This window comes from Pinus tabuliformis, chromosome X (assembly GCF_031772625.1).
Source record: "Pinus tabuliformis cultivar Carrire ecotype Pingquan chromosome X, CPIR1, whole genome shotgun sequence".
In the NCBI taxonomy this organism is placed as follows: Eukaryota; Viridiplantae; Streptophyta; class Pinopsida; order Pinales; family Pinaceae; genus Pinus; species Pinus tabuliformis.
In genome coordinates this window covers 34,806,650-34,819,390 of record NC_142308.1, presented here as the reverse complement: position 1 = coordinate 34,819,390, position 12,741 = coordinate 34,806,650, and the positions used below count along the sequence as shown (strand labels likewise).

Genomic DNA, 12,741 nt, shown 5'->3' with positions numbered 1-12,741 from the left:
GTGTTCAGTCCTCCTCTCTGGGTTCACTATTCCACTCCTTTGTCTCTCTACTTTTTGTTGTCTTACTTCCGCTTCTCTGATTCGACCGTCTCTGTTCATGGCTTTAGCCATTCGATCCCTATGCCTGTTCGGTTCCTCTTCCGCCTCTGCCTCTTCACCTTCTGCAGCTACGCTTAGAAATCTTGGTTCGGCATCATCATGAACGCTCAGGGAGTGGCCACTTGTCCTCTTCTAAACGGCGCCAGCATACTTCGTCGATTCATTTCTTCAGTTACGTCATGGATGAATCTTTCCTCCATCGTGGCGGTCAAAACGAATTCCAAATCCCTTCTAAAACGCGGCGTATTCCCTTGTCGATTCCGCTTCCTCCGTCGAGCGCGATCTCAGCCGTCCGATCTGAGCCCTCCAGATCCGACGCCATACGCACGTTTCGCACGATTGACTTGCTCGACCGATAACGCGCGATCAACGGCGGTTTTCTCTCACCTCTGCCTGCCACGCGTCGATCGGTGTATGGAATTGCTCCACTCTCGTCCAAAACCTCTTACCGCTCATGGGCGCCCCGATCAAAAGCGTCGGTTTTCCAGAGCGCGGGTCCCGCCTTATACGTTTAGCGCTTTTTCCTTTTCCGCCTGCGGTCCTCCGGTTCCCAACGCGACAGAGTGCTCAAGCTTCCTCCATTTAGGCCCTGTTTGCCCAATGCTTGCACGAGGCGCTAATTGCGCATCAAAATCCACCTCTGTTTCCCAATCCGGGGCTCCCAGGGGCTACTTTGACCTCCCACGCAGTCCCCATGGGCATCGGTCAGCGCGCTTTGACCGAGGTCCTCGTCGTTCCACACTGGCTGCCATTGCCACTAGTTCAAGGTGTTTTTTATCGTTGTTTTGGATTTCTTTAGAGATTTGTTCGACCTGATACAGTCATGGTTTTTTGACAGTCTTCTATGGATCCGATTCGGATCAGTGAATTACAGAGTTGTTAAATTATGGTATGTTCTATGCTTAGAGCAGTTTACTTCTTTTCTTCTTATTAGCCACTGATTAGCAATCACACATACATTAAGTAAAGTGCAGATAGAACATTAAACGATCGACAGAAAACAAGTCAAGATAAGAGACACAAAATGTGGCAGCTAGCCAGGGACAAACCCCAATGCGGGGAAACCCTTTGATCAAATCTTCTTTTATCTTCAATAGTTCAGCTGAGAGAAATAGTACAAAATCAGAATTCTGTAATTTTATATCAGCAGCAGCAAACCCTAGATCAGCAAAGTCAAACTTAGTCAAACGAGATGAAATTGACCTCCAATATGCTTGGTCAATTTCCCGGTCATCTAGTCCTCAAACAGCTTGAAGAAGCAGCCGATAAACAGCCCCAAAACCACAGTCAAACTGTTGTTGACTAAAGTCAACCTACTGCCCAAACTAGAGCAGTCAACGCTGGTCAAACCAGAGGTCAAATTGCCTCAATTTGCGTGCCAAAATCTACGCCCTGCCTAGGAGAGGCAGCCACACCAAAACCGCACTCCTGAATGGTTAACACTTGGTCAACGCTAGTCAAAGAGATGACCTGCAGCTTCTGCATCCTTCTTTCTGTGTCTTCCTTCCCCTACTGTGTCCTCCAGCTCCTTCTTCCCATGTGTGAGTTGCTCCTTGTGTAACCCAAAGCTAAGGAGAGAGAGAGAAGAATGAGTGAGATGAGATGAGTTATAATGAATCAACCTCACTTGTACTTACATGATTTGCTGGGCATGTGTGCCACACATTTAGCTGCTGGCCGACCTTGATAATTTGTCAAGTAAATACAAATAAATTCATATCTCCATAAATACTTGTCGGAATCGGATGATCTTTAATTCAATCCTACACTTCTCGACAAGAGGAATCTAGGAAAAATATCTGCTGCCATAAATAAGATGACCCACATAGAGTTTGGCCCTAGTTGCCAATTTTAACATTCCCTCTCAACTAGGGAGAACTCCTGCTAATCCGTCTAACCGTTGGTACTGTCCTAGCCATCAAATGCACTGCCTTGCACTACTTGGCTCTGCTCTGCTGAACTATGAAGAAGAAGAGATGATCGAGGATGTATCATACCATCCTCCACTGACCCGAAGTCAGTCTCAGAGTGTGTCAACCACTCTCACTGATCCCAGATCAGTATCATTGATCCCAAATCAATTGAGGTCATCCTAGCATAGGGAGTACGATAGATACAACGATGCGTCCATCAATAGTATTACTAATGGTCCCTAACCCCATTTCCCTACTCATTGATCAGATGAGAGGTACTTCCCATGAGTCCCAAACTGCAAGGGTAGGATGCCTCAAAAGGAGAACTAATCATCCTGTCCACAGGAGAATGATTAATCTTGTCCAACAGTCGCCACAAGAGAACTAATCATCCTGGCCCACAAGAGAACTAATCATCCTGTCCCACAGTTGCCACGGGGTGTCATAGGGGAAGGTTGAATCTTTCACCCTGTACATAGCGCACCACCAAGGGATGGTGAGTCACCCTGTGGTTGCATGTCGCTCCAAGAAGTAACCCGTGCCCCCATCGAATCATACACGACCCTCATAAGAGGGTCTCTCAACAACACCAAGTCTTTCTCGAAAAGTCAAGAGTTTGACCTTTCCCAGGGGCTTCGTCAAAATGTCGGCGCCATGTTCATCTGTACCGATATGTTGGAGCCTTATTGCTCCCCACTGTACCGTATCCCGGATATAGTGGTACCTGATATCGATGTGCTTGGAGCGATCATGAAAAATAGGATTTTCTAATAAACGAATCCCACTCTGGGTGTCACACAGGATCACAGTAGTATCCAACGTGAATCCAAACAACTCACTGAAGAGCTTACGCAACCACACTGCCTCACAAGAGGCCATACTAGCAGCAATGTATTCTGCCTCGGCGGTGCTCAAAGCCACCGACTTCTGCTTCCTGCTCATCCAAGATATCAAGGCAGATCCCAAAGAGAAACAACACCCGGTAGTGCTCTTTCGGTCCACCACACTGCCTACCCAATCAACATCGATATATCCATGTAGTTTCACATCTCTGGTAGTGTATCTCAAACCATGTGTGATTGTGCCACGAAGATATCTCAACATATTCTTGGCACCAATCCAATGTGTGTGGTGAGGCTCAACCATATGTTGACTCAACGTGTTAACTGCAAAGCATATATCCGGACAGGAGTTCACCAAGAACATCAATGCTCCGATGAGTTGATGATACTCGGTAGCATTTTTTAAAACAGGTCCGGCAACACTACTACCTAACTTCTTGAAGTCGAGCTCCATCCGGATAGTCACGGGCTTGCAGTCCACCATACCGAACCTTTCCAATATCTTCACCACATATTTTCCTTGAGATAGGAAAATCTCCCCTGGTTTCTGCCAAACTTCCAGTCCTAGGAAATAGTGCATTAGTCCTAGGTCCTTCATCTCAAACTCAGAAGCCAACTCCCTCTTACATTTGTGAATGAGAGGGTCTGCACTTGTTAGAAAGAGGTCGTCAATGTACAGCACCAGTATGAGAGGTTTGTCATCTTCAACCTTAAAGTAAAGGTTAGGGTCAGCTTCACTCCTAGTGAATCCCAGCTTCATTAGGTAGCTATCAATCCTCTCATACCACGCTCGGGGTGCCTGCTTCAGCCCATAAAGGGCTTTCTTCAACCTGCACACATGAGATTCTCGATTATGAATCTCAAATCCTTTGGGTTGTTCCACAAAGACTTCCTCTTTGATCGAACCATGCAAGAACGCGGTCTTGACATCCATCTGATGTAGGTTCCATCCTTGCGAAGCAGCAAGGGCTATGATCGAGCAGATGGTGGTATATCGGGCAACAGGTGCAAAGATCTCATCATAGTCTATACCTTCCTTCTGAGAGAAGCCACAAGCGACAAAACGAGCCTTATACTTTTCAGCACTTCCATCAACTGCATGCTTTATCTTGTAAATCCATTTCAAAGTGACAACTGCTTTGCCTTGGGGTCTGGGGACCACATCCCAAACATCATTTTTCATGATGGACTCATATTCCTCAATCATAGCATCCTTCCATACTTAACTTAACAGCTTTCGCAAATGATGAAGGCTCATTTTGGATGATCGTGCTCATGATGGTCAAGTATCCCTGATACCTGGTCGGCTTCTTACTTTCCCAGAAAGTCCTCATGGGTGCAATGTGTCCTTCAGCGTCATCAAGTGTCCCCCTAAGCCATGAAGGCATTTTCCTAGAAGAGGAAGGCTCTTGCGGAGGGGGATCAATAGGATCCATAGGTTCTTCCACATCAAGCATCGTCTCATCTTCCTTTTCCTTCAGTTCCCTGGTGTTAGCTTCTTTAGATCCCCTTTGAGTAGGAAGATTGTCAACTTTGCTAAGAGCCATATCTTCGTCAAAGGTGACATCATGGCTAATCTCGATTTCCCTTTGACCAACCACATAGATTCTATAGCCCTTAGTATTTTCGCTATAGCCCACGAAGATTCCTTTCTTTCCAGATGCACCCAATTTATTCCTTTTCTCCTTCGGCACATGAAAATATACAGGACTTCCAAAAATTCTAAAATGAGATACGTCAGGTTTCTTACCAGTGAACATCTCTTCAGGAGTCTTGGAACCCAATGCTTGATGAGGGCATCGGTTTTGCACATATACGGTGGTGTTCACAGCTTCAGCCCATAGAAACTTCGGAAGTCTTTGATCACGGAGCATGGCACGGACAGCTTCCATAATTGTACGATTCTTCCTTTCTGCCACACCATTCTGCTCAGGAGTATATGGTGTTGTGGTCTCCCTCTTAATGCCAGCCTCTTTGCAAAAGTCATGGAACTCATTGGATTCATACTCAGTCCCATTATCAGTCCTTAAGATCTTGATCTTCTTTTTGGTTTGATCTCGATCAAGGCTTTGAAGTGACGAAACCAAATGAACACTTCATCCTTCTTTTTCAAGAAGTATATCCAAGTCTTGCGAGAATAATCATCTGTAAAAGTGAGGTAATATAAATATCCTCCCAAGGAGTTCACAAGCATCATACTGGATATGTCTGAGTGAACCAACTGCAATATATCAAAGGTCTTGCTTTGGCTTGAGGGGAATGGTCCCCTTTTGAGCTTCCCTTCGGCACACCCAGGACATACACCTTCTTGCTCTACTCGGAACTCACGCATCCCTGTCACCATTTGTCTTGCATTAGGTAGAGCTTTATAATGAAGGTGAGCAAACCTCCGATGCCATAGTTCGGAGTGAAGTGATGTGTGACATGACACCCAGCGGACTTCCTCCGACCTCATATAATGAATCAACTCAAAACCCAAGAGTGAAAGCTTCTTTAAAATTCTTTTTCCATACACGTACCTTTCCATCGATGAAGGTCACCTTGTATCCTTTGTCTTCCATTGTCAAAACAGACACCAGGTTCTTTTTGAGATCAAGTACATATAGGACTTCTTGCAAATGAATTGTATTACCCTGATTCAATTGAACAGTGACATTCCCTATGCCTTTCACGGGATATTTTGCGTTGTCCCCAAGAACAATTTCCAGGTTGGTCTCCTTTTCTATCAGATTAGAGAGAGATTCTTTGTAACCAGTGAAGTGCCTTGAGGCACCACTATCAATAAGCCAACTTCCCAGTGAGTCCAGGGGAGCAGTGGTAGAGAGAGCCGCTGGTAGACAATATTCATCTTGCTTATTGTTAACAACGTTAGATTCATACCTGGAGATTCTTGCCTTCTTGAAGGGTTGTCCTCTTCCTTGATTTCTGGCATTTCTTTTACCTCTGCCATTGGACCTGCCATTCTTTTGATTGCCTTGAGAGTGATTTTGGTCATCATCATGGTGTGAGTCCCTTTTATCAAGGCAATCCCTCGCATAGTGGCCCATTTTGTTGCAATTGGAACATCATCCTTTTCTTCCACCTTTCGGTCCAGCCTTTCCTTTGGATTTAGCCCCAGAATTGTTTCTTCTTTTAGCATGAGAAGAAAAGGCAGAGGGATTGCCTTTAAGTGCAGGCATTTCTTGCTCTTCCATCCTTGTTTCTTCTTGAATACATCTAGCCATCAATTCCTCAAATCCTAGGATGACATTATTGTTGAGAAGAGTAGTCCTGAATATATACCATTCAGGTGGCAGTCCTCCAAGAGTTGTGATAGTCATTTCCCTGTCAGGAACTACTTCCCCAATAGATAGGAGATCATTCTTGATCTCGATGATCCTTAAGAAATATGCTTGCATACTCTCATCTTTGCCCTTCTTAATTTCCTTCAGCGTATTTCTAAGGAACAAAACTTGATTTGCATCATTAAATTTAAATAAACTCACCAGTCTATCGTAGATTTCCTTGGAGGTGGTCAGCTCGGAAACATAGGCCACCAAGCGCTTGTCGATAGAGTCCTGGATGATCTTCTTTGCTTTGACTTCTCCCTTGGTCCACTTGCTTCTGGCAGCAACGGATGCATTTGATGGAGGCGCAACAATATTGCCTCTCACATGGTCCAACACTTCCTGATCTTCTAAAGTCAGATCGAGAGACATCTTCCATCCGTGATAGTCAGACTTCTCACGGAGCTTGTCTTCGGCGGGGAAGAGTGTTGAGGACCCCATGAAGTTTTTAGGATAGCCTTGCCAACCTTCGGTGATTGCTCTTGCTCTTGCTTGGGCTTTGTCTTCACCTCCGCTCTGATACCATGTTAAATGTTCTATGCTTAGAGAAATTTACTTCTTTTCTTCTTATTAGCCACTGATTAGCAATCACATATACATTAAGTAAAGTGCAGATAGAACATCAAACGATCAATAGAAAACAAGCCAAGATAAGAGACACAAGATGTGGTGGCTAGCTAGGGACAAACCCCAATGCGGGAAAGCCCTTTTATCAAATCTTCTTTTATCTTCAATAGTTCAACAGAGAGATAGTACAAAATCGTAATTCTGTAATTTTATATCAGCAACAGCAAACCCTAGATCAGCAAAGTCAAACTTAGTCAAACGAGATGAAATTGACCTCCAATATGCTTGGTCAATTTCTTGGTCATCTAGTCCTCGAACAGCCTAAAGAAGCAGCCCATAAACAGCCCCAAAAACACAGTCAAACTGTTGTTGACTGAAGTCAACTTGCTGCCCAAACTAGGGCAGTCAACGTTGGTCAAACCAGAGGTCAGATTGCCTCAGTTTGCGTGCCAAAATCTGCAACCTGCCTAGGAGAGGCAGCCACACCAAAACCGCACTCCTGAATGGTCAACGCTAGTCAAAGAGATGACCTGCAGCTTCTGCGTCCTTCTTTCTGCGTCTTCCTTGCCCTACTGCGTCCTCCTTCTTCCCACGTGTGAGCTACTCCTTGTGTAACCCAAAGCTAAGGAGAGAGAGACAAGAATGAGTGAGATGAGATGAGTTGATAATGAATCAACCTCACTTGTACTTATATGATTTGCTGGGCATGTGTGCCACACATTTAGTTGCTGGCCGACCTTGACAATTTGTCAAGTAAATACAAATAAATTCATACCTCCATAAATACTTGTTGGAATCAGGTAATCTTTAGATCAATCCTACACCTCTCGACAAGAGGAATCTAGGAAAAATATCAACTGCCATAAATAAGATGACCCACATGGAGTTTGGCCCTAGTTGCCAATTTTAACAAGAGTACAAGTTACAACAATTGTGCGAGTCACAATTAAACGACACCAGTGAACAAATCTTCTAAGGTTTTCATAGAAACGAGCTTTTTATAATAAGTGGATTACAGAATATATATATATATATATATATATATATATTGATCTCTTGAAGAGGAGAGTGAGCCATTTTTATGAACCCAACCACAGTTCCGAGACATAGAGATATCGTTCTGAGCCAACAATTATCGATCTTCAAACCTCCTTGTTCAACCATAGCTCTGAAACCATGTTGAGAAATCCTTAGGGCAACTTATTAGGGTTTCTTTAATTTGATTTCTCTTTAACATGACAATTTCTTGTGATTTCTTATTACTTATATTATTATGTTCTTATCATCAAGACAATTGCCAAAATAATGAAGATCACAAAGACAATAAAGGACACTAGAGATAGGCTCTCAACCAGGGCAAAACCCCTCCAAGGGGAGAACCCAAAAACAACTACTCTTCTTATAGAATCGCTTTCAAAGGAGACTTCCAAGACCCAAGACTCAAAAACGGAGACTTCCCAAGATCAAGTTAGCCATCAAAACAGACCTTCTTCAATATCAACAAGACAACATCCTTCAAAGCAAGAGTTTCATCCTTCAAACAATGTTTGCAACCTTTTGGACTTGTGGAAACCCTAGAGACCATATGGATCTTGCACGTGTGAGTCTGAATAGAGTGTATACATCCCTCCTTCAATGAGCTTTAATCTTTTCTTCCAAGGCCCTCGCATTTTTCTTATTCTTCGCAAATCAGACCAAGATATATATTAGTGGTGTATGTCTCAAGGTGGTCGAAGTCCTTTCTTTATATAGTCTTCTCATAGGCTAGAATGGGCCTCTCCAAGCCAACTTTATGAAAGCTGGCTGACTTGATCTTGGGGTCTTTTTATACTCTTTTAATCAACAAAATAATATTTTCTTTCTTGATACAAGTGCCCAATAGGGTATATTACATCATGACAAAGACTTTGACTCAAGACTAAAACCCTAGATCACTCAATGGGTGCTTTGACCTAGTGACCAATGACCTTGAGCATGAACCCATGCTTAAATAAATAATTTTTCTTTTACAAAAATATTTTTCTTTTTCTTCTTTCGACAAATACATAAAAATTACATAATGTCATGAGCCAAATAGCAATTATGAAGACCAATACTAGTTACTCTTTCAACACAAGGAAGCTGAGGTTGAAAAATGAGAGGTCAAGTACAGTAGCCGAGAGGACGATTTTGGAGTAGGCCAAATTATGCAGAGAGGCCGAGTTCCACATATGCGCAAGCCATGCAGCAGGTTTGGGGAGACCGTGAGCAGGATGAGGAGGTCAAGCAGCTCTAGAGGAAGCCGAGAATTTCTTTGGGTTGATTTCCAGCTGACAGGTTGAATCTCAGAAGGCCAATTCCTTGACCGAGTTACAGGTTCTCATACAGTTAAAAAGTTCTCCGTGGGTAGTAACCCAGAATTTTCCAGAGTTTAGTAAAGCGAAGGAACATTGTTATTGGGTGAATTCGCTGCTGTTACGTGTCTGCTTTCACATCATAATTTCCGCTGCAATTTAATTTTCTGAGTTAATATAACAGCGTGTTTGTTTAATGAGCAATTTCAGAAGATAAATATTTTCTGGATTTTTAAAATTGTTGAAGTAAAATAAATAAGAGCTGGTATAAAAGAATTAACAGAATGGGCCTGAAAACAATGAAGATAACTTAGCAATTTCAGGGTTACTTTTTCAAGTGACAAATTCTAATGAACTTGTATACAGTTTCTTTTTTTTGGTATCATTTGATTTCTAATAATTGTGCATTTGAGTACAGTAAACCCTAGGTAGGGTCAAATGAGAATCAGCTAATCTAAGAGCTTGAGCCAAAATCCTTAAATCTTTGATTAACATTGAAAGAAGACAGGCCAGAAGTAACAAAGATGCCACTGCAAAAGTAGTCATTTCACCGATAGTGGAGGTAGATGTGTGATGTCTGTAACATTAAAACTAAATTGAGGGAAAAAATTGAGTCCATAAAATGAAAAACTCAAAAATAACCAATCATAACAACAACAAAAAACTAAAAAACTGGGACCATGATAATTTTAAAACTCTATCATAAAATAAACCATCATAGATCCACTATAACCCCAGATCTTTTAAGCACAGAGAGAATTATGTCTGTTTCTTTTGATATCTGTTGGTGCTTATTAGATTCAGGCTGAAGACGGATCTATGCCAGTGTATATCTTATTACAAAGTTATTTTCCCTTGAGTTATAAAATAAGCTCAGTGCTTACAACATGACACCCTCCAATAGGCCATCTCCCAAAACAACCAATTTGCAAATGTCAGGATTCAGGACTACATGATTTGATTGTCTCACTGCTTCATAGTTCATACCATTCATTAAACAACTCCAGTTAAAAGACCACATTTAAATAAACTGGACTCCAATATATAAGATAAAGGAGTTGTGTATACTTCTAAATATATTGGTTAAGAAACACCAAGGTGATTGTAATATCTAACAGAAAAATCATAAAATTATAACAATGAGATTAAATTAGGAAAAATATGAAATCTTCAAAGAAGTAAACCTACCTGGTCACCAGAAAAGTTCTCCAAAAACGTTTGTGTAACATTGACCTCACCAAGAGCCTGAGCAAAACTCTTGGGGGACACACGTTGTATCAATTTTGCAAAAAAGTGTGACACCTGGAGCATTTAAAAATTAATCAAATAAAGGAATGATTTGCAATGTGCTTAAGGAATTTAAATGCAATTCTTACGGACAAATCAACCAAACTAACATCAAAAGTACAAACTCCACCCTAAATTTACAATTACCTCAGGTTGTTTCAATGCAGCAGCAGCCCTTGCAGAAATATCTCCGTACATAACATATCTGAAATGGCAAAGTCAACATACCATTCACATCACACTCTAGTAAATCCACACCTTGGTATCTCTATATGAACATGCACAATTAAATCACATTTCTAATTACCTGCTCATAGATGATAAAAAATAAAAAAGCAGAATACTTTGGTCAACGAACATGAAAATTACACGTTTCTCAATGACAGAGGACCCCAATTTAGTAACTTCCCAGAGACAAACATAACCAAACAATCACCTGACAACTGCCCTGAGACAACATAACCAAACAAAAGCCCAGCAATGCCTTTGATCAATGATAACTCTGGTAATATTTGAAGCAAACAATCTGATTTGCTCAGGAGGTGCTTGTAGTTCTGCTGTGACGATTCAATATCTCGTTATCTATTCAGGCAGACTGGTGACCTTGTAAGGACATTTTCAGAAATTCTAACATAAATATTCAAGTTATAACTTGAAAAAAAATTATTGTTGTAGGTGGAACGATGCATGGCAATATTATATGTCTTAAAATGTTCAGGTTTAAATGCTATTATGTTATAAGGAAAGAAATATAAAAGTGTCATTGTTCACACCTTAGACTCTTTTTTGAGTGTTCTTCACAAGCATCCATCAATATTTTCTATGATGCAAATTCATACATGACAGGCTCCATTTACACAACAAATAAAGCAACATATTTAATTCATTGCAGTAGAATTTGTTATTATGTCTATTAGCGCTTCAGCCAGTGGGGTATGTGAGCACACCCCACAAAAAGTGAGCAAGAGGGCGATGAAGAACAAAGTGTAGAAACTTGAAGAGCCATACAAGAGTCAAGTAGCCGATTGGTCAATTTTCCAAGGTGACTGATCCATAAATGAGGGACTTATAGCCCACTCACTTCACCAACAGAGATCCTGTGCAGAATAAACTTCTTGTCTCTGTCTCAGTTTTGCATAGTATTGTTCCTTTGGAAAGGTTAATAGGGCTCTGTCTTCTGCCCTGTACGAGGATCTCTGCTCTTCTTTGTTCTTCTCTGTTCTTCTAATGGCTGTAAAATCTGTTCTCTGTGCAACCTCTGTTCTGGATTGGCTGGCTGGCTCCACTTGCGTAACCTGCATACAAGAAGAAAAATTACAATGCAATGGCAAATAAACCTTAGTTCTCAATAGGCCCATCAACTTTTGGTATTTAGCTCTTCTGGAAGTTCAATGTTCTGTTCTGAATATTGCTCTCACAGGCTATTAAGCTCATTGCAATTCTGAGTGATGCTATTAATTTTCGATACTATTCTCCAACAGACATCTTCAAACCTCACCAGTAATGAACTTGTAAAATGATTACAGAGTCTATAAGTGCAAACTACCGAGCACTGAACAATGCCACTACGGTGCCAGCCAAGAACACCAAATGTGGGTACTAAACAGGATGCAGTATCGAAAACCCAAAGTACATGTACTCAAAGGAGGCGAAAGAACAAAATCCATAAGCAGAAGACTGCCATGCTCTAATTGTTTTTTCCGTCCACTTCTTATGAAGTCTTTGCTTGCCCGGAATTCTCAAACCATACCCAACTGTGAAGAAGCATCTTGTGGTTTATGAGATTATGCTTGCCAATGACATCTCGAATTAGGGAGGACAGTGTTAATCTAGGTTGTCATTGATGTCAATATGGCAGTGGCCGGAATGGCAAATTCTCTAGGGTGCTAGATGCTGATTTTGGGTAGCATCGGATGTGCTCTAGCTCCGAAATTTTGTGGAGGGGCTAGAACACATGAGATCTCCAAAACCCAGAAATCGTTTGGAGAAATTCCACCCGGATGAGGAGTTATTAAAATAATTAATATTTTTAATGGGTTCCTAAGTCTAAACTTAGGAAAATAAAAATATTAATGGGTATTAATAAGAATATGGGTGAGAAACTTCTAAGTGATGAGGATCAAGTCTGTTTTAATCTTAGCCGTTGATTAGGGACTTAATCTCGGTCGTTGATTCATCAACAGGAAAAGTATAAGAGGAGGCTTGAGGGTCAGTTGGAGATACACTTGAGAGATCAGTCAGTTCAATTTTTTTGGGGTGAGGTTTGCTGAGAAAATCAAATAAGTGATATGTTGCAGTGAGAGGGGCAGTAGCAAAGAGTTGGATCGGAAAGGAGTTCCGAGCCAACAAGTACCAGGTAGAGAGGCAACAATAG

General features: G+C 41.6%; 1 protein-coding gene across 3 annotated transcripts in view; it reads right to left on the bottom strand.

The window, feature by feature from the left end:
- The window catches only part of ALDH12A1 (aldehyde dehydrogenase 12A1), a 375,039-nt gene that overhangs the window by 251,028 nt on the left and 111,270 nt on the right, over window positions 1-12,741 (bottom strand). For all 3 annotated transcript variants that reach the window (XM_089446596.1, XM_089446595.1, XM_089446594.1), the window contains exons 5-6: window positions 10,515-10,572; window positions 10,269-10,382 (exon numbers count right to left, since the gene is read on the bottom strand). In XM_089446596.1, coding sequence (XP_089302722.1) covers window positions 10,269-10,382; window positions 10,515-10,572 — 172 coding nt within the window. The remainder of the gene's footprint in view (window positions 1-10,268; window positions 10,383-10,514; window positions 10,573-12,741) is intronic.